Below are 26,373 nucleotides of genomic sequence, written 5' to 3' on the forward strand. Positions count from 1 at the left end.
CTGAGTTAGTGAGTTGAACTTGAGAACCGAGTCAGTTCTCATGAACAAAACCATTCCCGTCAAACCAAGAGATTGAAAAAGATCCACCTTGGTTCTTGAGAGTTACGACTCATTCAATGACATAATTGCTATGACTTAAAAAGACTCGAGTCGTTAAGACTAATTTTGTGATGCTTTTGTTTTTTTCCTCTTTGTTTTTGAGACTTTCAATGTATGAAAAAGAGCTAAATCATATTAGATTGTATTTTTTGGCTATATAAAGGGTATTTGACATATATTTATTATTATTATTATTATTATTATTATTATTATTATTATTATTATCGTTGTTGTTGCATTTTATGGTTTCTATAAAGACAATTTATAAATTCTGTATATTTAGGTCATTTAGAAACGTGGTAACCAAAGAAGATCAGATTTATTTGAGCATAAACGGGAAAATGCTTTTACGGCTCTAATGGTTTCTAAATTTTAATGCAACTCGCTAGATATAAAAATAAAATACTTTCAACAGTAATGCGCACGATGTCGTTATGCCCAAGTCAGTCTCTCTCTCTCTCTCTCTCTCTCTCTCTCTCTCTCTCTCTCCCTCCCTCTAGACGCAGCAGCGGCTTGGCTTGGATTCAGTACCTCCCTATGTGCTGCCTTACTCCATCATCACATCCCTGAACGTGAGCGGTGTAGCTGAGGAGCACTTCTTTAAACCCCGACACTTCGCTGGAGTTGCTTCCCTGCGCGTCTTAGAGTCGGTGGGAGGGGAGCATTCCCCAAAATCTCTTCTAAAGATGGAGACCCGTCTGGTTGTTTTCCCTGGCGTCCACTTTACTCTTTCTACCTGGCTAATTCTTTCCTCCTGGTATGTTTTTCCAAATGTAAAGGCAGATATAAGTTGCGCGCCATGTATGTCGCCAATGCAAGTGAATTACGCAGGGGATGAGCATCTGCGTGACCCGCCTGATTCTGGGAAATATCCGAGACAGGATCAAAAGAAACCCAAGCTGATCGCAGTTCTTTACCCGAATATTGGAGTACCAACAGCACAAGAGGTGGATGGTTTTCCAGGGATCGCGCCAAAACTGGAAAGAAACGCAGAGGAGATAAGCTCCCGCGCGCTTTTGGGGGACTCCACCGAGTCCGCTTTAGATGAAGAATTGTTTTCGGATGAATATGTAAAAAGTGAATCCGAATATGGACCCGAGGACGCCGCATTAGGGAGAGTCAAAAGAAGCGTGCCCGAGTTTCTGGAGAGCGCGGAAGTCCGCTCGGAGGAGCAGAGAAAGACCTCCGGTCTGCGGGTGGACGGACAGAGTAAACGCGCCGAAGTTCGCTGGAACAGAGATGATGAGCACGAATCCAGACCAGACGAACCCAAACTGACCAGCAGCACTTTTGCTCTGGCTGGAGACTCCGCGCACAACCACGCAGTCGTTTACTGGACTGGAAAAAACAGCAGTGTAAGTCCCCAACATCTTGTACTTCTTTGCCATAATGTAACATGCTATTCAGTTATCTGGTCCAAGCTGACTTGTTAAGCTCTCAGGTTTTTCGTCAACTTCAGTTGTTGTCACTGTAAAGGCATGCACATGTAGTTTCGAGTCTATAGGGGTTATAATGAGGATTTGCCCAAGCTGTCCTGAAATAATCAACCCTGCTGAAACATAACCTTAAAGCATTCTAAGCCAACTAATCAGGCTGGTTTCACATGGGTTTGGGCACAATTCAGCTTGGGAAGACCCTCTCAAATCAGCAAACCATTTTATTCTACTGAGCAGAGATAATCTAAAGGTTTACAGAAAACACCTGTTCAGAGTGTTAACCACCTGTTTGTCAAAGAGATCAAGCACAATAGGATCTCTGCAATGAGCTGGAATGTAATCCATATTGTTACAAATATTATGTTCAGTGTAAATAACCATTCACCTTTGGGAGTTTCTTTCTAAATTGCCTTAAATTAAATAGACTGCTGGGCAAAGTCTGAAAATATGCCTTCAATGCAGTATCTTTCTGCACTGTCTGTATATTTTTTTTCTGATGAAATGATTTGCTTGTAGAGCAGGTTGTTGGCTAGAGCCTCCTGGCTGCAGTGCTGTCTGTGTTTTTGGATTGGCAAGATAGGAGACTTTATAATACTTCACATCTTAATAATTCAGAGATCCATCTAGTCGATTTTGTAGACAAGAGGCACATAAGCAAAAAAAATAAAAAAAATAACCTTGTCCTTTAATGCTAAAGTTAAGCAGAGCTAAAGACTTGCATTTAAGCAAGTCTGCAGAGCATTGCCTGGGTGTTTGGATTTTGTTGCAGACAGGTGGTGTTTGATGAGATATGTGTGAGTGAGAGAGATATGAGTGCGAGAGAGAAGAAAGGCAGATTTTCTATGTGATTTTCAAAGAGATTTTCATGTTTAAGCTATGTTTTGTTGCTGTGCATCTGTGCTATTATATTATATTATATTATATTATATTATATTATATTATATTATATTATATAATATTATATTATATTATATTATATTATATTATATTATATTATATTATATTATATTATATTATATTATATTATATGTATCAAATTATTTTACTGAGATGTTGTGTAAGCAACCTAAGCACCACTGGTATTAAAATAGTACCATAGTAACAGGTAATCTATTAGGTACAATTTAAGCATGCATTTTTTATTCATGAAAAGTGAACAGTATGATGACTAAATGAAGGCAGATTTTTCCATATGACTTGGGTTGAATGTTCCAATTAATATGCAAGGTGTTAAAGGAGATGGCCAAGGTTTAGAAGGAATCAGCAGAGGAGGCAGCAAAAGGATTTTTATGGAGAGGGGAGGTTTTAGAGAAGGCTCTTAATTTAAATGCGAATATGGATATCATTTTAAATATGATTTTGCAGTTCGCTTCTTGTAATTGTTTCTATTTGGCTTCGGAAAACTCATTCTAGACCAGTGGTTTTAGCAGATTTGTCCCAGAGAGGTAATTGGAAGCAACAGGCAGTGGATTGAGGCAGATATTTCTACTACAGATTCTATGTGCATTTTTTGTTTAAGATGGGCCTCTATATACGTGAAATAATTTCTCCAGCAGTATGAGGTGAAGTTATATGAATTAGGCTCATCCTTCTCAAATGAACCACCTCATCCATTATTGTCTTTATTAGTACCTGTTTTCACAAAAAATACAATAAATCAAAACAGATAGTCCAGTGTTTTCCGGCCCTGTCTAGACATATTGCATCTAACTTTAATAACTTGTTTAGTAGCTGTCAGTAAAACAGCCACAGCAATTTTAGGCAAGGGTTACTGCCCACCACAGGTCCCGTCCCTCATTCCCGCAGCTGTAAATCTCCTATAATTATCTTCCGGACTGAGACAGCCATTTTGAAAGATTTTGTCCTGTTCAGGGACTGCCTACTCAAGCGTGTTTTCCTGCTTGCATGCCTGCTGGCGAGCTATGTCTTCATTGGCTGGAAGTTTTACGAGAGATGAATGAAGTGTGCAAGGACAGAGTGTGTGATTTGATTTGATTTTCTAGCAATGTATGCAAAACCTTTTTTTTGTGATATTTGCTGCTCTCTTTCTTCAATCACTACTCGGATGTAGAATATGCTTTGCTATGTTATTGAGGAGGCATTTAGAAAAACGTTTAGACATTCCTGATTTAATTTGCTTATGAACATAACCTTTTGAACTATAGGTTAATACTTAGAAAATGTGTAAAATTACAAAATATCCCCCTCCCATATAAAAATATTTTTCATTATTATTTAATTTTTTTATTATTTCTTCTTAGTATTTATTTATTCGTTTATAATGGATACATTGGACTGTCCCCAGCATGCATGTGAATTCCTTCAATGCTGTTTCAAAAATATCCCAAGATGTACTTTGTGAAGTCGTAGAGATTTCAGAAGCTAAAATAAACAATTTAACAACTTTTGGTCATCATATTATTATGGCTTTTATTGATGTTCTAAACTTTGGAAAACATAAGTAATAATAAGGAATACGTTTGTCTAAACACTTGGTAATGTATATGTCTCGCCATTTTAAGACACATTTTAGCTTCAAAAGATGTTCTGACAAGATGTTCTGACTACGTGGAGAAAAGGATACAGTCCACTGGTGTTTTGAGGTTTAAGCTCAATGAAATGTATTTATCTTATGATTCCCATTTCCCATCATGCTTTTGTGTTATGCATTCAGAAGGAAAATAGATTTGCATATGATTTAAGTTGTACGCCTGGCATGCATCAATGGCTTCTGATGTAGTCCTGCTTCACTGAGATTGGGTCATTCTTATAGACCCTGTTGTCATATGCTCCAAGGATTTCTTTGAAACACCTCACTGAAAGTCTAAGTATAAAATACAAGCGGTAAATGAGCTTTGTCAAATAGCGTTTCCCTGAAGAGGTGGGCTGTTTCATTTGCACTTTCATGCGATTCACTAAACATGGTGGTCAACTGCATGATTTTGGCACTAAATTGTTGGTTTAAAACAGGACGCTTCCAAAAGTAAACCAGTTTAGTGCTTAGCTATGTTCTGCATTTATCACTATATCTAGTTAGAATTGATTTAGGACCATCTGGTTGCTTTTACATCTGAATGGCTTCATCAGTTTGAAGGACAGTGGAGGTTCTCTGATATGTAACCTCTGGGAATGGTGTGAATCTCGATTGCTATGTGAATTGGGAAAACAGCATTGTGAGTTGCTGACAACTGTTCTAGTTTCGCATCTAAGGCCTCCTTCACTCCTCTGTCAAACCATCTGTTCTTCTTGTATACAGTCTTTTTATAACTGAACATGTGCTCCAGAAGTCCTGCCTGAAGGTATTTGCCCTCCTGCGTTGAACGATGTTGGCTCATAAAGGAATTATTTACATTTTCGAGTCGCATCCCTCAGGTTCTGTCTCAGTTTGTTGGGAGGCTTCAAATGGAACAAGGTTGTGTTTGTTGGAGACACTTGTTGGGCAACTTGTTAGGTTTCTTGTTTAGAAGTTGATATTTTTTAAATCAAGTTAGCATTTCTATCTTCTGTTCAGTAGCTCAGAAATTATTTGCCTTTTAATGCATACTGTGCAATCCAAGAAGAGCAATTTGTTATCTTTTCATCCTTAAGTAAATAGTTTTGACAGGTTTAAAATATTTATGTGTTTTTTTTCATATGGTATGGCTTTGAATGTGGCCCATAATTACTGTACTCTGCTGTTCAAAAGTAAATAAATAAATAAATACTTTTATTCAGCAAGGATGCATGAAATTGATAAAAAATGCTGTATTGCTCTATTTTTACTGTATTTCTGATCAAACAAATGCAGGCTTAGTTAGCATAAGAAATGTCTTTCAAAAACATTAACGGTAGTATATATTGGATTGTATTATGTATTATTAATACATATACTGTTTATAAAGATATACTGTTTATATAGATGGCTAGATGCATATTATTAATTTTCAGTGGTTGGCTACTGTACCTGGACACTTGACTTTCAAGAGCACTTTAATATGTTAGGCACTCTTAGCTAGCCAAACACATTTAGTCACCAATACCTCAAGAATGGCAAGATAAATCATCAACAACCTTGTACACTCCTGGACATGATTTAGTGCCACTAATGCATTGTAAAGCACTTCGTTTATTTAGTGTGGACGCTAATTACTAGTAAAGGAGGCTATGGAATGTCATGAATAATTTAGTTATACTAATGTAGCATGCCCTCCAACCGCCAATTAGTGTTTACACATTTGTTTTCTGGCCCTTTTCTATGCAGCTGAGGTCCTGGTGAGAGCCGGTGGTACAGTCGGGGGATTTATTTCCAGGATTCACTTTGGAGACCTTTGGCTGACTTTCCATGATTTGTGACGGAAACCATGCTCAGCTACTTCCAATTAAAAGCAGACTAATTTTTAGGATACACAATGAAAATAAATGGGGAAATATAAAGGTTGTTGGTAGGGATAGGTACTTAACCCAGTATTTAATCAGCCCCAGGGCTAAATTATGAAAGACCGGAGTATACTGTAGATAAGCTCTGATGTTAACGGTTCTGCTATCGGTACTGGAGAAATTAAGAAGAGACTGTTGATGGTTCGCACTCTGAAAAACTAGACACTAGTGCGAACCATCAACAGTCTCTCATTTTCCTGGTTTTCACGCACCTGGACTTACAACTAGCCTTCATCTGAGCGCAACAATATTCCCATGTCCACTGGAGAAATTAAGAAAACACACATTTTATTGTTGCTATATATACATTATCTTGCAAATTCCAGCTTTTTTTAATTATATTATATTATAATAATATTCAAACATTTGTCTATTATGCATTTTTGCTATTTGCAATTCAGATGCGAGATTGTGCTCATGCGGAGGAGCTTCAGCATGCGCAACATGAAAGTCCTGTTTAATTATGATAGAAGAGAGAGCTAAACATTCAAACATCTGCTTACACTTTAGGTCTGTGGCTCCTTTAATTTTATCTATTTCGACCTTAGCTTCTAAGGATTATAGCTGCATTTCTTCTAGCACAACTTTCCCTTCACAGCAGTGCGCATTCGTTCCTCCCTAAAACCCAAACTTAAAGTCAGAATCAGCACAATTGGTGTTTGTTGTAAAATGCCGTCTTTACTGTTGCTAAATTGCGGGACATGTTTGATAATAAAATGTTGAAAGCACTATCCACATAAGAGATGCTGTTCCCCAGACTGAAATATGTGCAAGTGGCATGCCCCAAAACTGACAAACTAATTACACTTTGAGCTTCGGGCACGTCCAAACAATCAAATACACACACAATATGTCAAAATGGCTGGCTTGGAGAGTATTTACTTAAACATAGTTTATTTTTTAAGTGGACGAAAACAGTTGGGAGAAAATCCAATGTGTTTCAATATATCATCTTAAAGTGACAGACTGGTGCTTGGGCCACCAAGGTTAATCAAACAACAAAATGCAAAGTAAAAATCACTCTCAGCTCTTAATCTGTATAACGTTATAGCTTTAATAAGCATTAATCTATCAGTACATACAGTGAAAACTATGCAGTGTTCATTTACATTCGATCACTTTTAGATTTTTTTTGTAGGCTATTACTTACCTGAAGAGTAGGCTAATATAAGTAGACCTTCTTTGTTCTACTGTATTGTATCGTATTTATAAAATACTAAATATTCCTGCACAGCGGTGCATATGGTTTATATTCATATTTATTTAACATTTCAGAATACAAAGCAATGTTAATTCAGCTCATATATATATATATATATATATATATATATATATATATATATTAGGGCTGTGAATCTTTGGGTAGGCAGCGATTCGATTCAAGGTCTCCATTAATTCGTGCGTGTAGTAATTTTACGTGTATATATTTTGAAAGCACTGAATCACTATAGAAATCACGATTCATTCGATTCTTAGCGTTTTAAATTGATCACTGTCCGAGATCGCGATTCACGATTCAAAAATCATGTTTCAAGATCGATGCATATGAATCGTCAGGGTTTGTAATCGCTGCATCGAGAAAACGAGTGAATCGTTACAACCCTAATATATACAGTATATATGAGCTGAATTATTCTGAAATGTAAAATAAATATTTTATATTAGGGCTGCACGATATTGGGAAAAAATGACATTGCAATATTTTATTTTTCTGCGATATATATTGCGATATGAAATCTAATCAAATTATTTCTTACAAACAAAAATGGGGTGAGCACACTTACATTCTCATTTTAAATGATTTAAACATCGACACCATTGTCAATTGATTAATATGCGCGAGGGAGAGAGAGCAAGACAGCGCTCGTGTTGTTTGAAGATGGTGAGCGTGCGGCCGGGGCTCTCTCGCGCGCGCGCCCGCGCGCTCTCTCTCTCTCTCTCTCTCACGCGCTCTCTCTTGTGCTCTCTCTCACTCTCTCTCTCTGCCCTGTCAAAACTTTCACTCTATGATTGTTAAGCTGTGCAATTAATCCATGAATCACATTCGTCAAGGGCCGGGGAGCAGCTGGCCCGTACAGTTAATGAATAACGGATCAACTATGACAACCTATATCGCACATCCTGCGATGTGACAATCGTGGATTCGTACATCGCGATATCGATGCTTGAACGACACATTGTGCAGCCCTATTTTATATATATATATATATATATATATATATATATATATATATATATATATATATATATATATATATATATATATATACTTGTATATATGTGTGTGTGTGTGTTTTATCTCCCTAATATTCAGCACTTCGAACTTTTTGTGCCACATACCACATCAACATATCAGCCACTCATCCATCACAAAAAGCATCATCTGCTGGATCAGAATCACGGTTTACAAAGCGCCTAAATGTAGCCATTATCTCCATCGTTGGGGAGTAAAGTGGAAGGGCTGGACACACTAGAGACGGGAACACGCCGGCATAATCACACGCTTGGCCGCTGAACCAGAGCAAGCAACAAGGGTGTCTCAGCATCTATCTGTCCCCCTATGTTAATTACACTCATATAACAGAGTGTCAGATGTGATTTGGTTTCATCTCTGTTGCGTTAAACACTTTTTTTCCCCACCGGGCTGCTCGGCATGTCTCTCTCTCTCTCTCTCTCTCTTTCTCTTTTTCTCTCTCTCACACAGACAGACTGGCAGTGACGGTCTATGCTCCGAGGTAGATTAAAAAACTCTGCTATGATATCAAATACACATCTCTTTGAAATCACTTTAATATTAGGTGCTATCAGATACATGTGGAAGGAAATGGTGCTCTGGAAGATGTGTTATAATGCACGGAGGGGTTAAATTAGGCTGCACGATCAAGAATTGTGTTATGAAGCTTTGATTCCTAGTTATAATTGATGAAGTAATTATGAACCAATTGAAGTAATTATGTTTAAATTATAATTACATATTAGTTTTTAAAGTAGGCGTACCAAAAGTATAAAGTTGTGAGTGTATGTCTGTCTGTGTATAATTATTATTAACAATTACACTTATTGTAACAATGATATAAAATTGTGTTTGTATGTATTACTGTAAACTATATATATTTCGTTTATTTATTTACTTTGTTTACCCTATGTGCGTGCGTAAGCCTGTGTGTTTTTTTTCTTGTAACCTGCTATGATGGAAAAATCCCAGATTAAAATGAGAATTGGATTAAGTGTAAAAATGTAGGTCAGATACAGTACATATCACATTTAGAACTATTTGAAAGTTTTGCTGAAATTTTCAATCTCACAAATGCATGCTTGACAGCAAAACAGCAAGTTCTGGGCAGCGCCAGATGCCTGATAAAGAAATCGGAGCTGATTGGGAACTTTAATGCAGCCAAAGAGTTCATCCGAACTGTGGTTGTGTCCTCTTTCAGGGAGAGTATGTGTGCCCTGAAAGTATGTCTTCCACACTCTTTAATCAGGGGAAAAGACGGATGAATAAGACATGACCGTAGACGGGCTATACACTCACAGTCAGATCGAGAGAGTCTTCATGAGTGTGTGTGTTTCATGTTCATTTGCAGCTTCTTGTGATGTAGACTAATGCTGACAGATTCCTCCCTAGAACCAGCAGTCTTTCTGCACTTTGACTAATTAAAACGAATCTGCTATCTTATCTTCACCGGCTAAAATCTAAATATGCTACATTAACATTATTACTGTTTTTGACAGCTTCACTGTTGACTCTCTGGCAAGTCTCATTCTTTGCTGGCCCAAAACACTGCATACAAAACAAGTTGAGTGCATGGTTTCTCCTATTTCAGAAGGATTATGTGTATAATTTGCTGATGTGATAGTTTGCTGGATCTGGCCAATGTTTTCTTTGCATAGAGAAAAAAAAAGAGATGCTTTGCAAAGGAATTCTGCCTTTAAATAAATTATACTCAAACTGAGGTGCTTCAGCTTTTGAGTCACTCTACAAAATAAGTTTGTCCATTGCATTGTAAATATAATGTTGGATGGACAATGAATAGCTAATGCCAACTTTTACAGTGCATCACAGTGTGTTAGAGTCAAATAAGTATCTTATTGCTCACCAAGGTTGATCAAAAATACAAGTATATATACATATATAAATATATAAATAAAAATCAAACATTGTTATAATTTAAAATGTTTTCTTTTTTAATATATTTTAAAGTGTAATTTATTAATGTGATGGCAAAGCTGAATTTTCAGCATCATATCTTCCGTCTTCAGTGTCACATGATGCTTCAGAAATCAGAAAAATAATTCTAATATGCTGATTTGCTGCTAAAGAAACATTTCTTATTATTATCATCAATGTTGAAAACTGATTTGATTTGCTGCTTATATTTTTGTGGAAACTGATACATTTGTTCAGGATTCTTTGAAAAACGAAAAGTTAAAAATAACAGCATTTATGTGAAATAAAAATATCAGACAAAATCATAAATATCAGTGCATATTAATGCATCCTTTCTGGAAAAAGGGCCCAAACTTTAAAATAGGAAGCTATTTCATATATATAATTTAATAATTTAATGTAATAATGTAATCTTGCATGTATAATTTAGTTTGTGAGTTTATCAAAGTGTAAAAAAAGCATTTGTCTCATATATGACATGTTTGATCTTCCTAAAACAACACTGTGAGGTAAAGTGTGAAGCATAAAAGTGTTTATCTGTCAATATTCCTCGGTGTTGAACTGCGTTTTAACATTTAATGCTTTTGTAACTGATTTGGAAGTCCTAATGGAGACTGAAGAGTGGCTGAAAAGAAAATGTAATGTCTTTAAAACTCTCTGTATATGTGGACTTAGGTGTCTGCAGATGCAAGTGGAAACAGGCCGAGTTTAAGAGTTCAACAGAGCAGAATCTTGCAGCGGGGTTCAGGCACTTATCTGTGTTTTGAGCCATGTGTGAGCTGCGTATACTGTTGTGTGGTCGTTCTGTATTTTATGAACTGCATTTGGTAAAGATTCTAGAACTGTGTTAAAAGATTGCTGAGTGGTGGTATCACTATGGCAACACTGGCCTCTGTAGATTTTGCAACCAAGAATCGATATCTCTTAATTAATTTTATTCTGTCTTTGACCTATACTGTACATCCAATTAACTTGTCTATATGCTTGTGTTTATGGTGTTGCCCACTCTGGCTTATTTAGCCTCTGTGTTTAGTCTCGCTAAACAAGATCAGTGGGTGTTACAGTACTCTCACAACTTGTATGCAGAATTCAAATCTATAAAACATATGCTCAGCTCTAGGTCATCACTGTGCAAAAAAAATAAAAAATTCCTCATGATAGCATTGACAGTGAAATTAATATGCTGAATCACTTTTTTCCCCTGTGTTAATGTATCAGATTTTGAAGCAGGAAGTTGCGTGAGATACGGGACAGCTTTTAACAGCCAGAAAGGTTTTTATCACAGCCTGGAAATGCAACAGTTGACAGCTTTTGGAGGTTTTGGAGATAGGCCAGGGCATGGATTACAGCGGGGCTCTTCTGAATGATTTTGGCTTGAATAGAATGGAACCCTTGAATAGTCAAGCCGAATGTATATGTTTAGAGCTTTTCGAAATACATATTGAATCAAAGCAGCTATACAGAAATGAATAATGTTAGTATTAGTTATACCTTAATGACTAATTGTCTACATTTTGCAGTTTAGAACTTAACAAGAGTTTTCATAGGGTGTAGATATAAACTTTTGTAGATTTTAGGTTGTAGATCTGAATACATCAGAGGCTGAGGACTCTGAAGCTCACGATCATGTGAATTAGATGTTAAAGTGTTAGATAAGTGGCAGGTTGGAGTTATAATTAATGTGGAAAGAACAATCTAGTTCTAGAGAGCGTTTAATTGGCAACAAATTCTACTAAAATTGTCATCAATATTTTCGCATGTTTTCCAGGATGAGAAAAACTGATTAAATATGAGATTAAATATGTATTTTTATGGAGGACACTGTTATACTGAGGGCCTCAAAGCATAACAGACATGGACTAAAAGCTTTATTTATTTGTTTGGTTTAATGTAATGGTGTTCAAAAATGTTAACATGAACACAAGATTTAAAACTTCTTGGACTTATTATGGACTATTTATTGGTTAACATTAGGGCTGGGCGATGTATCGAATATTAGCGAAAATATCGGAATAATTTTGACGATGAGAGCGGTTGCCAGATAACAAGAGTTTAAATAGGATACATTTTCTGCCCGGTGTTTGCTTATTTTAAGCGATCTGGCAACCATGCACACGTGCTCACTCCTCATTGCGGAAACGCCGCCGCCACTGGTCTGTAAAACAAATAAGCTGGAGTTTAGTGATTTAATGAAATTGTTGTTCAGCTGGTCTGTGTTCTGTCATGAGATCTCAACTGTATTGTTTGCGATTGTGATCACTGAATAAATGCACTTACTCGACCGCTGATGTTTGAATAGAGAAAAATAGACTATGGCCGTTTGGAATTACTATTAGGGATTTTCACCATATTATATTTACCAGTTTTCATAATATAGACAGAGAGAGTGCATGAAGTCTTTGGTATTTATTCATATATATATATATATATATATATATATATATATATATATATATATATATATATATATATATATATATATATATATATATATAAATTGATAGCCTAAATGCACTGTAAGTCGCTTTGGATAAAAGCGTCTGCTAAATGCATAAATTTAAATTTAATTTACATATTTTAATATATTTATATATTATCCAAAGCGACTTACAGTGCATTCAGGCTATCAATTTATATATATATATATATATATATATATATATATATATATATATGTATATATATATATATATATATATATATATATATATATATATATATATATATATATATATATATATATATATATATATGAATACCAAAGACTTCATGCACTCTCGCTGTCTATATTATGAAAACTGGTAAATTTAAGGTATAAATTTACCAGTTTATATATATATATATATATATATATATATATATATATATATATATATATATATATTAGGGGTGTAAAGGTACGCAAAAATCACGGTTCGGTACGTACCTCGGTTTTAAAGTCACGGTTCGGTTCATTTTCGGTACAGTAAGGGAAAGAAATGCAAACATTAAACAACTCCAGGTTGTTCATTACTATAAACTTTTTTTTACAATTTGTTTACACTCTTTTTTTAAATAATTTTTAATAATACATAGATAAAATAAAAAAAGAATATGAAATAAAATACTGCTGCAAAGTTCTCCACTAAATAAAATACTCTGTCTCAAACCAATATCATATAATAAAATATAATGAAAAATATAAATAAATAACTGTGATTACAGTGCAGCATTACCAATCCCAGCTTGTAGGCCTGCTCATATTTAAAAATATATATAATATAACTTTTCCAAAGTATAAAGTGTAGCAACAACAGTTTCAGTTTTTAGACCTGCTCAGATTTTGTTATTGCGTTGGACCGATCGGAATTAAGAGCAAAGGTCTGTTTAAATGCCGACGGGAGCTGCGTTTGAATTACAATCATTTTTTTCCTTGTTGTAGTGATGTTCACACTCGCGTGATGCCTTTTGAAAACCTTAGGCCGGTGACACACTGGCATATTGCACCTGAAACATAGTCTATTTTGCCGTCAATACTGTTGACGGTGTCCTTTATCAGTAGGCTTTATATTTATGCTCAACATGAAGTATAGATATTGTTGTCGTGAAGACAAGATCCTGGTCTGTCGGCGGTCTCCCTCTATGTCACCTACAAAAGGAGCAGCAGCGCGCCAGCGCCGCGTCAGGCACGATTCTGGTGTGTAAAGACAGAAAATGCGAAGCAGCCGTCACGCAGCTCACAAGCAGCAGAAACGCCATGCTTACGCCATGCAGCCAGTGTGTCACCGGCCTTAGAATCAGCTGCAGGGCGGGATTTGCGCTGAACGCGGAGACTTCCGCCACTTAATATGTTCGTTTGGAAACACGAATATGTACATATGTTCCGCAAAACAAAATATTGCATTCGGTACACACGTGCACCGTACCGAAAGCCCTGTACCGAAACGGTCCGGTACGAATACACATACCGTTACACCCCTAATATATATATATAAACCTGCAGACAGTTGACAGATTTGTGTTCTTATCTAAAAATCTTTTTTATACACTTTTTATTAAATACTTATCCCAGTTTAGTTATTTCTTCCAGTTTCATAGTTTAAATTGTGAATTGAAGGAACTAAAAAAGTTGACGGAATGTACTTTCTGTACTTTTGCACTACTTCAGTTACATATATGAGATATATCGAATATCGTAAACATTTTGACAATATCGAGATATATTTTTTTTTACATATCGCCCAACCCTAGTTAACATCACTTATTTCTCACAGTGCATCTTCTTCCAAAGATGAAACATAGCCTACTTGATGAATCTTAACGTTTTGTTTACGGAAGAGATGTGGCTGTTTACATGTTCATGTCTCACATGTATGATTATCATATAGAGCGTTATGCACGTGGGTATGATTACTTTACAGATAATAAGGACTTTAAGAAACAACAGCTGATGGAACGGCAATGGCAAGAAAGTGCGATTGCGAATGTGCGACTTTAAGTGCTACTTCGTGACCTGTACATTGTAATGGACTACTAAGGGACTACAACTAATTCTGTAGTCACTACTACGTGACAGATTAAAAGGCGAGTATATTCTGCATGATAAATCTAGGTTTGTAGAATTATTGGGATCATACAAGACTGAAAACTCTTCTTCTGACAATAAGTTGTTGCTTAATGCCAAAAGCATTCTTTCTCTTGCCTGTTTAAATGACATTTTGTATTACATTCCATCAATGATAAATGATGTAATGTTTCATGGCCCCCTCGGTTGTTGCTGTTGCTTAGTGATTTTTGCACTCTTTGGCTACGGCAGTTAACAGTTCATGTCAGATCATGTTGTCGTCCCTAATGAGCTCAGACGGGAAATACTGTACCTCGCATTGGTTTCAAACAGATTACTTTATCAGAGTTTGTTTTCGACATGACTGAAATCATTATTCGCTGAGTTCTCGTTTATTTTAGTGACGCATTTCAGAAAGATGTTTCAGAGGCACACCCTATTTGTTTTCTTTATTTTACACAAGTGTAAAGTTTTGTTGATATTGCAAGTGTATACAAATACAAGTAGACCTTTTACAATTTCAAATGATGTATTGCTCTTATCTGATCAGATACTTTTATCTTATATGATACTCTTATCTGAAGTTCTTCTGTTATTAGGAAAAAATGCAAGTGAACAATCAAGTCGCTGTTTTGACACTTATGTAATTTTTCAGTCAATATTAAATTACTGAAAGAACTATGAGTTTCACTTTGTAGTGTATGTTTTACACCGTCATTAGTGTCGTTTTATAGTGATGATGTGCATGAGTGTTCATTGTATACTTTTTGGCTTATTTTTGGGCATTATTTCAACAGCCTGTCCAGTAACAGCAGCAGGGTCTTCATTTTGCATGCAAGCAGATGGATAAGTAGATCAGGTCCTCATATACAACGTGAATGTTTCTCCCTGCGAACAACGGCTCCTCGCCGACACATTGTGTGACTCGCAGATCCTCATCAACCTGAAATAAATAATAAACAAGAGAGTCAGGGCTTACTATATGTGGTTATTGCCCATCTCTCAGAGTTCGATAAAGCAGGGAGGAAATTGCTTTCAGCCCTTATTACTTGTCTGACTGTCCATGTGCACCTAGAAGTTTCCAATCTCATCTAAACTCTGAGCTTCAAAGAAGAGAGACAGAAAGACAGAGATACAGCGAGAGAGCATGGAAGAGGAATACATAGACAAATTAAAGAGGTGCCAAAAACAAAGATGGAAGCATGAGATAGCAAGAACAAGGGAGAAGAAAGCACTTGTGTTTGCCTAGGCTCTCAAAAGGCAAAGGATAGCAACACACAAGCATGTTTAGAGACATGTGACTGTGTTTGATTGCTCTGCCAGTTTAACACAGTCACTGAATGCTCTATGATTGTTCACCATGGTTGTTGCTATGACGATCCCAAGTACGTTTGCCAAAGGAAAGACTGTGAAAGAGTGAATTAAAAGTGTCTGATCTGTATTTATCAAGCTCTGTCCAAAAACACATTGCTCTGCAACATGTGAGAAAATTAACAGTGAGAGCTTTGTAAAATGTATGTGGACCAGCTGCTAAAAATGGTATTTATATCCAATATATCCAAATGAATGTGAATGTGAATGTGTGTGTCTCAATGGCTGTAGTATGCTGCAATATTCCCTGGTTGGCTAACACACTTTTGTCTCTTTACCATCACACTGTTAGTCTCAGTCATTTGAGTTCAACCCTATCAGAATGCCATTAAAAGTTCATAAAAAAGCATTTAAAATAGATTTGATATGTGCCCAATCCTTTGAATCCCCCCTGCCTACTTCATCTTTTCCAAATGAGATGGCTACTGCAGCTTGAAGAGAGATTTGCGGTTCTTATAACAATTTTGTCTAAAAGACACAGCAGGTTGGATCAAATTGGGGGAACTTTGCACTTCAGATATTGTTCAGTGGTGAACAAGGTTTCAAGCTGAAAGGTTGAAGAAAAGTGGTTAATTAAAACATATACTGGCCCATTTGCATTTCTGATGCAGGCTTGGAACCGGTGCGATATTAATTCTCTTAAAAGCATGTTTTATTTGAGCCTTACCTCACTGTTAGCCTGTCAAGGCCAATATTATGTGTGCCCTCCATAAGTATAGACTTAAGTCCATAAATACAAAATTGTTCTGTTTGCTGTGGAGTCAAGAAATCTGTAAATGTGATTAAAAGATGAATATGAGACAAAACTACAGAATGTCACATTTTATTATTGGGTGATTCAACACGAAGATGCTTTCCAGCTAACAAGATCAGCACTTTTAGAGTTTCATCTACCTATCTGATGTGAGCTTAAGTATTGTAACAGTTACCTCAAAGACTTTTCTTAGTGTTCAGCTGTGTCCTGTTGCATTAATTCTTCAGATATCAAAAGCAGGGAATTCTGCATTCTAAGGCCCAATCCCAATTCTATTTTCCCCCTTCCCCTTGTCCATTGAAACAGAGTGTCAAGGGGTAGGGGAGAAAATATTCCCCTAAGGATTGGGACACTACTACTATGCCGTCACACGTCATCATTCGTCGTCTAGCTCTTACAATACACACATACTGGTGTGCATTAGAAACTTTAATTATCGTTCTGTATTAATGAGCTGCTGACTGACACACACACATATCGGAAATCGCGCAGCTCACACATCCAGGAGAAAATAAACTTGTCAACGCTGCCCCATGACTTTTATTAAATACAGTTTAAATACTGAATCGCTACATTATATTTTCCAGCGACAAGAGGATACAATCGCTGTTTTTAAGTTAACTCACTCTAAAAAGATAAATGCACAGACGCGAATACACGCAACTTCCATTTCTCTCTCTCTCTCTCTCTCTCTCTCTCGAATAGGCAGTATTTGAGAAAATGGTTTAGCGATTATAATTATTGGTGGGATTAGCCCCCATCAATGTCTACGGCAGTTATCGCCCTGATCAGACATATGCTGTATCACTATCATGCAGTCTGTAATGATATGACATTAGCAAATATTAGCAATTATTTGCAAACATTTCTTTGAGTAACATGACCATTAATATGAACTCACAATTGAATGTAACATAAAACAAATGCTTTTAACTGTTCGTTAAAATCTTTATTTATGCCAAAAAAGCTTACATTTATGTGTCTTTTTCTTCACTGTAGCAGCTATGTTGCTGAGATAATTCATAACCCTTCGTTTGAAGTGTGGTCCCAAAAAAATCTTAGTTTGAAGGGCTATCTGGCCCTTCCCCTTACCCCTTCCCCTCCAGCCAAAAGAGAATCGAGACACCCCTACCCCTTCACGTGAACACGCGAAATGGAGGGGTAGGGGAAAGGGGAAGGGCTAAGGGGTAGAATTGGGATTGGGCCTAAGTCTTGCATTTGATGATGACACACACAAACATCAAGAAGAGGAAGCCGACTCTAAAAGAAAAGCAAGCAATTTGGATGCTAAAAGAAAAGAGGAAGTCAACTATAGGAAAAACAAAGGGCATGGAGAAATCAAGAGTTTGGAAACTACCGGCGACATCAGCAACCAGACCTGATCGGCTGAGAAAAACAACAGTAGTTGATGACAGACAAATCATAAAAGCTGTGAAAATGAACCCTAAAATACATGTCTGTAAAATCACCAACAACCTCCAGAAAGCGTGTGATGCTCTGTCATTCTACAGTCCGTAGGAGAATTTGACACAGAATTACAGAAGCTACACAGCAAGATGCAAACCTCTGATCAGCACCAAAAATAGAAAGGCAAGATTCTTCACAAACGTGAGCCAGTAGAGTTGATGGACCGATGAGACAAAGATTAACCTTTATCTAAGAAAAGTGGAAAACTGGAAATGCAAATGATCCTAAGCATACAACCTCATCTGTAAAGCTTGGTGGAGGTGGTGTCATGGCATGGGCATGCATGGCTGTCTCTAGAACAGGACCTCTTCATTTTAATGATGACTTATTGTATGATGGAAGTAGCAGAACGAATTTGGAATGTACCAAATAATCTTGGCTACCAATATTCAAGAAAATGCCACCAAACTCATTAGAAAGCACTTCATATTTTATCAGGACAATGACCCCAAACACCCTGCCAGTTCAGTCAAGGACTTTATCAGGGCAAAGAAATGTAAAGATTGCCCAAATCAATCTCCAGATTTAAATCCGATTGAAGATTAATTTCACCAGCTGAAGAGGAGACTAAAGACAGAAACTCCCCAAAACAAGCAACGGTTAGAATTGGCTGCGGAAAAGCATTTCAAAGCATAAGACCAAGAGTTTGGTGATGTCTATGGGTTGAAGACTCACTGCTCTGATTGCATGCAGGGGATCTGCAACTAAATATTAGCTTTTAATCTTTTACATCTGCCTTAAATTCAACTGTTCCAATACTTATGTTCACATCAAATAGTGGGATGAACTCTAAAAGTGCTGTCCTTTTAATTTGGTAAAACATGTATGTGTCGAAAGACCTAATAATAAACTTAACTGTGATTGCTTATTTTCCACAGAAAAGTTTTGTAGATTTGAAAAAGTGGAAAAAGGCCAATGTTGGTAACTAATAGTTTTGGTTACCATTGACGTTAACTGAATTGTTTCTTCTTGAATGTTTCACAGAAAAAAGTTGTACAGATTTGGAACAACATGAAGGCAAGTTTTGATGGCAAAATGTACATATTAAATACATATTCATATATGTCTGTTATCAAGGCTAGAGGTCAATTAATATTTACTGATTATGCGAGGGGTAAGCTATGGCAGGACCTGACCTTTTTAGAATCAGATTTAATATATTTTAATGTGAATACCAAGATGGCCCATCTTATTAGAATTCAATGGAAGTATATGCAAATAGACAGCTTTATAAATCTTTTAAAGCGCATAATTTTCCGCTTTTCTAGTATAAAGTTCATATTACCACTTATTATTCAGTGCTGAGGATAATGCCTTTGATTTCACTGGAAACCATTAAATTTGTGATTTTGCACCCTTTCTTCTCAATCATTTTAATTTGAGCATTTTACAGAACAATAGGCCATTTTTTGCTGTTCACAGTATAGGTGACTTAATTGCACTGGATACTAAGCTTAATTTTGAGAAATATAGGCATATTTATATAGCATCTGCAATCAAAATGTTAATTTTATATAAAAAGCTGTTTGCTTTGCTTGTCAGGTTGCTCCTTGATTTTTACAATGAATTGGAAAAATTGTTATTTACCCACCCGTTTCTATATAGGAACATGAATGGATATATCATGGCTGTTTTCCATACATTCATTATGTGTTCATGTTAGTTATAGTTATGACTAGTGAACTAAGTAAACCAGGACTTCTCCTGATCGTTTTTATTCCTTTCTTTATGTGAGTGTGAAAATACGTTTGTGTTTTACTTTTGAGCAGAGGTTGAGCCAGCTGAGCTGAAACGAAGCATCTCTGTATCTCCAGCAGTGGAGAGTTCATATTATGTGAGCGTGACTGGCACAAGAAGTCAGATCTGTTTTTTTTTTCTTTTCGGTATGGACATTTCTCTCAAAAGATGACCTCTTGAGTTCTCGTGGCTCATTGGTGTGCACATAATAGACACACAAATACTTCATTCACATCCTTTCATATGTACACAACTTTTTTTTTCATTCTATTTACACTACTATTCAATTACTATTCAAGTACTATTCATTACTATTCAACATTGATAAAGAAATGTTTCTCGAACAGTCTGCCATTGCAGGAATTCATTACATTTAAAAATTTATGTAAAAATTTAATTTAATTTTTTTTATTAACATATGATAATATCATACACTATTGCTGTTTTTACTGCATTTTTGATCAAATAAATACAGCTTTGGTGTACATAAGAAAAAAAATTGACCTTTTTTATTTTATTTTAAAGAAACCAACCCTTAATTTTATAGATTTAATTACAGGTAAAATAAATATTTAAGTTAATTCATTGATGCGATTGTTTCTACCAATAGTACTCTATATGACATGTTTCTGATGACAGAATTAAAAGGAATATATTAAATATACTGTATCTATCATCAAATATATATTCCTGCAAGTAAAATATGATGTATAATGATAATCGAAAGACAATGTACATGATATAACTTGAAGGGGTTGGAGTACAGCATTCTGCAGTATTTCCAAGATTTTTTGTCTTTTACTTATTCTCATATTATTTACTTTCCTGACATTCTCAAAGAGCAGAACCGTAAGTGAGAGAGATTACAAATTGTTACTCACAGTGCGCTTGTTAAAACTACGATGGGAAAGGGAGTCGTTATTATTTCTCGACCTGTTCAGAATGCTTCCCACGGCCTGTGCTCTAACAAACACGTTGGTTGAGTCTTTCCTTTTTTGTGTGGTAGCCCACAGACACATCCTTAGGCATTAGCTTACATGCTCACTAGGGGGAGTGTGCAGCTTGGAGCTGAACAGCCAGACGCATTGTGCAGCGGTGTCTGTGTTCTCATATCTCATTAAGAGTTGTGATGGTCGTTTTTTTGCAGGCGTCCCATTTTCTACACCTGCTGAGTTGTTAAAATGGCTCCTTTTCTGATGGCGTCACTCCGGCTGCTTTTCTCTTACATGCTCCTGAGACCGGTTTTCAAGGCAAGTAAAAAGTCAGCCGGTGCTGGTGGAGTGAAAGTTTGAGTTCTGTGCTGTGCTTTCACAAGAAGAAAGACATGTAGCTGAGCTCCCCATAATCACAAGGTTTATAGGAAATGGGGAGAGAAAGAAGCAGCATGTTGCAAGACTCAGAATGCAGACAACTACTACAGATTTAGTCAGTTCAAAGCTTTTGTGTCTGGCACCACATACAGCAGAAATGGCAACAAAACAATAACCACAGCAAAGCATTCTGGGAGCAGATGGCAATTTTGGCTCTTTAGTAGTGACGCTCGTGGCTTGAGGTTCTTTCGCTGTCTTCAATTGGTACGTTGTAATATGCTTAATTAGAATTTAACACACAAATTGAGTTAAGCGACACCGCATTTTACCACAGCGGCCCTATTTCATATCAGCCAGACAAGACGAGTGGCTAGAACAAAAAATCCAACCTAGACAAGACACAGCGAGACGTTTGTTTCAGAAATGTCAGTTCTTCTGTGTCACTGTCGGCGCTGATGCAACAAATGCAGTATTCATGAGCTTTCACGTAACTCGAAGAGTCCTGAGTTGTCAACATGGGCTCAAAGGCCACTGGGCTGTTTGATCCCCCTCCCTCCTTCCCTCCCATGGCATGGGATATGACAGACTTAAGGGCTAGAGAAAGACCCCCAGAAAGTGCTTCAGTGACAAAACTGACTGGTATCACTCTGTTTCAAGAGGTACTGCTATTCCTGCTGAAAAACTATCTCAAAGCCAGGATGAATTTCAATGGTTAGTGCTGGTTTGGTGCTGAAGAAGCCTTCGATACTGTTCCATGTTGGGGGGCACTTGTCATATCATGTGTTAACTATTGCCAGAGATATTGTCAAAAGCATCAAATATTGTCAATATTAAGGGGATTTAGCATTTCCAATTAATGCAAGCAAGTTACATTCTTCTTCTTATTAGGACTATTATTAATATTAGGTTATGTTTATTATTAAATTACAATTAATTTGCCCTGCAATCCTTCCATAGTGCATCATGACACACTGTAAGTTAGCAAGTTCCACTGCTAAATGTGGCTAAAGTTTACAGTCTCTCGGCTCATCACCCCATGAGGGGCAGGCTGAGCAGAGCTCATTAGCATTTAAAGGGACACGCACCAAAACTGGTCGCTGTGAAAAGAGTTGTTTTTCGACAAGTTAAAAAGAGTGTTGTTTTACACTACCATGGAGAAATTTTAACCAAAGTATGTTACAGACTTTTTATTAAGACCCTAAAGAATCATATCAACTTGTGGAAAATGGGAATCCGATGACCCCTTTAAAGACAAACTATGTGCAAGTCCATCATGTTTAACACTATTGCTTAAAAATATCTCCTTAAAACTGCAGTGTATCAAAGTCTATGGAAGCCTGTTTCCCCCACTGAATAAAAATAAATAATACAAACTCACATTTCTTAGAATTGTAAGATTTTAACTTGCAATTGTGAGTTATAAATTCAGAATAGCAAGATATAAACTTGCTATTGTGAGAAAATAAAAAACTCGCAAATCTTTTTTCCCTCACAATTACGACTTTTCTCACAAATTTGAGTTTGTATGCTATTCTGACGTTTTTTCTCGCAATTTTGAGATATAAACTCGCAATTTTGAGTTATAAAGTCTAATTGTGAGAGGGAAAAGAGACTGATATGTTCTCAGAATTGCGAGTTTATATCTCACAATTCTGAGAAAAAAAATCAGATTTGCGAGATATAAATTCGGAATTGTGAGAAAAAAAAAATCGGAATTAATTTTTTTTAATTTTTATTCAGTGGCAAATTCATGCTTCCATACAAAACATGCGTATCAAAAATGTGGTTTAAAACAGCCTGTTTCCTACAATCACAGACAACCAATCCCATCAACTTGTGAGGAGGGGGTTTTCATATCATTATCTAATGTTCAAAGTGTTTCTGCTTGTGAAAGAAGATTTTTCTTAAGGTCTCTAGCTGAGATGGTGAATGGAAACATGGTTTGTGTAACAGTAGCAACTCATTAGCTGTTTGATAATGTCAAAACCAAGCCAAAGGCTAATGATATCAATTACTGTTATGTGCCTATTGTTGTAGAGAGCGATGCATAAAATACATCACCATTCTGACACATCAACTTGTAGACGACCCTGTATAATTTGCTCTTTCTCTACTTCTGAATCAGTTTCTGGTTCAAACATATAAGGTTGCATTAATTAAATATTGCCATGTAGCTTTTACTACAGTTGACCGTGAAAGTGAAGCAGATGTGTGTGGACAGGTTCTAATTTACATAATCATGCATATTTAGAAGAATCGTACAGGGGTGCTATTATGCTTTTTCACTATTTCAACTTAAGTCAGTCTGTAAAATTGCTGTTTGAGCATAACTAAGATCTGCAAAGTTACAAAGCTTCAAAAGGAGATATTGTATTGAACAGAAATCACTTTTCACAAATGTAAGAGTGGTTACAATCATCCAGGTTTAAATCGTGCTCAAATATATTAGATTTTGACGCACTATTTACACTGAAGCTCGCAACAGACAGCTATGGTAAGGGGATGACATTCCCAGACCAGGTGCTGAGTGCTGCCAATCACAACACACACTGACCCAGCTAACCAATCACACCACATTTCGTATTTCATAAGGCGAGCCTTCAGTTGATACAGGAACTCTTCAAACCGTTCATGCCACACTGGGGATAGAGGTATTGTAATAATGTAAAATATGTGAAAAATAATGTGCTTTTTGAGCAACCTAGCTTGAGATCCTGTTCTAGTACACCCCCAAAACAAAATCAAGACTTTGTAAAAAAGCATAATAGGACCCTATTACAGAAAAATAACTAGACATCTTATAATTTAAACTGAAAACCATATATTGACATTCCAATAATTTTGGATGAAAGCTTACATTTCTTTCTTGGCACTTATGTACATTATTATCTTTTATCTATTTATTCATTTTCTTTTTTTTATCTTATGTTGTTAAATCAACTGTAATTTTCAATCTGTAAAACTGACTTTTTTTGCATTAAAGTTCTGGCAATCAAAAATTTTTTGTTTTGTTTTGTTTTTTACCGTAAATGTCACCGATTTTTGTGGAGTACATTTGCCACCTTGTGCACCCAAATAATATGTAATGCTTCCTCAGAATAGATTATGTAAAAGCTTGATTCAAATATCTTGAATAATGTAAAAATGTATGAAGTGTCGTATGAGCTACATGTGACCGAATCAATATATATATATATATATATATATATCATTTTCTTTTTCTTGTTTTCTACTCTTATACTGTAGCTCAACAGCAGATCAGAGAATTGGCATTGACAAAGCAATGGGTTTGATTATTAGAATATGCATGCTAATTTGTTGTTGTTGTAGGATAAAATCATCTGCCAAATGAATAAATTTTAATATAAATATAAAATAAATGTAAATGTAAATTTAAATATAAATATTTGCAAAACATTAAGTGTATAATGTATACAAATTCCAGGGTTAATGGAAATTCCCAGACGAAAACGAACAGTAGGCCTACATTTTCCATGCTATTTATTTTATTGTTTCCATGTAATGACTGTTGTTTTTTTCAGTTGTTTTTTTTCTCCCCCAATTCTTCTGAATTCTTCATTATGCAAAAAAAAAAATTGTGTCATGTTTATTTTTGAATTAGCAGAAATTTAAGGTAGTATAACTATAAACATACTGTACTGTCATGATGTGTAAATATGTAAGTTAATTAATATATTATTTTTTTACATTACAAAAAGGGGTCATATATTAATATAATTAGAACAAAAAAGTATGTTTTAGTTCAATTTAGATTAGTTTACTTGCATTTACATAAGCTTAGTTTAGTTTTCAGGGTTAAAAATTACATGGACATGTTTTCATGAGATTGACCTGGTATTGTCGATAGCATTATTTGCTGTTGCCTTGAAGAAAATATTATAAGCAATATTTGATTGCAACTCAAGGCCAAACATACATCTTCCCAAATCTCCTGTAACATCAGCCGAATGCACAGATCTGCTGGCTGATAATGTGATCTGTATCTGAAGGGAAATGAACGGCTGTGCAGGAGAAATCCTGACGAACATATGGAGGTTTTGCAAATACACAGGAGCAATGAAGCTATCATTTCCAGCATCGATGCACACAGGCGGCATGGGAGAGCTGATGCAGCCAGCCGGAAAAGCTCTGATCTACATACTCCATGTTTGTGTATATGTGAGTCTGTGTTTACACGTAAGCGCATACAGATAGAATCACAGTCTGTTCAGCATGCATGCAACTACAGAAGTGACCACTCACATGGACTTACCTCTCTCTCCTTCTGTCTCTCAGGCTTCCGTGTTTGTTCCAACATCTAGATAATATGTCCTTTTTGCCTCTAGATGCAACTCAGGTGGAAAATCAATATTTTTATCCAGCTAATCTGTACTGTGTTTTTTTCCCTTTTCATGTGAACTATCTGCACATCCGATCTATCTATAATTACACATTCAAGGCATGACAGATTTTACAATTTCCTTTTTTTCTGCTTTGGTTGGAATACTTCACCCTTGACCTGTAGAGCATGACAGGGAAGATAGTATTCATTCCTCTTTTCTGGTTGTTCAGGCTATAGGTTAAATACATGTCCAGGTCACATTTCATTCCAAACACCAAAATAAAAAAAAAGGAAGACAAGAAAATAAAGCCTATTAGGAACACGTTCCCCAAGTTCTCACTGTCGTAATGCATAGTGACATTTTAAGATTAAATCCCCACAAAATGATGATTCGCATAAGTTTCCCATTACTTTTAGTAGAATATTTAAAAAGAAAATAAAACATTTAAATCATCATCTATTAATGCCAGTACAACAAACCATGATAAAAATGTAAATAATATCATTATTTTGTGCTTTACATTAATGAGAAGTGTCGTGGATGTCTTATTGGTCCTAAAATAGACTTCTTTTTCTTTAAGCAAAATATAATATATTATTTCACTTTTAATTTTGTGGTGAAATATGGCCCTGAGATATTCTTGACAAGTTTCATAAGACATTAGAGAGTAGAGCGTTATGTCTGAGGATTTGTGAAGGACAAAGTTTAGGAAATCTCAGTTATGCGGAT

General features: G+C 36.0%; 1 protein-coding gene across 1 annotated transcript in view; it reads left to right on the forward strand.

Moving 5' to 3' along the window:
• Window positions 1–695: 695 nt before the first annotated feature.
• sorcs3a (sortilin related VPS10 domain containing receptor 3a) overlaps window positions 696–26,373 on the forward strand; it is a 230,070-nt gene continuing 204,392 nt past the window's right edge. The window contains exon 1 of the mRNA XM_059554602.1: window positions 696–1,454. Coding sequence (XP_059410585.1) covers window positions 786–1,454 — 669 coding nt within the window. The 5' untranslated portion in view covers window positions 696–785. The remainder of the gene's footprint in view (window positions 1,455–26,373) is intronic.

This window comes from Carassius carassius, chromosome 7, assembly GCF_963082965.1.
Source record: "Carassius carassius chromosome 7, fCarCar2.1, whole genome shotgun sequence".
Classification (NCBI taxonomy): domain Eukaryota; kingdom Metazoa; phylum Chordata; class Actinopteri; order Cypriniformes; family Cyprinidae; genus Carassius; species Carassius carassius.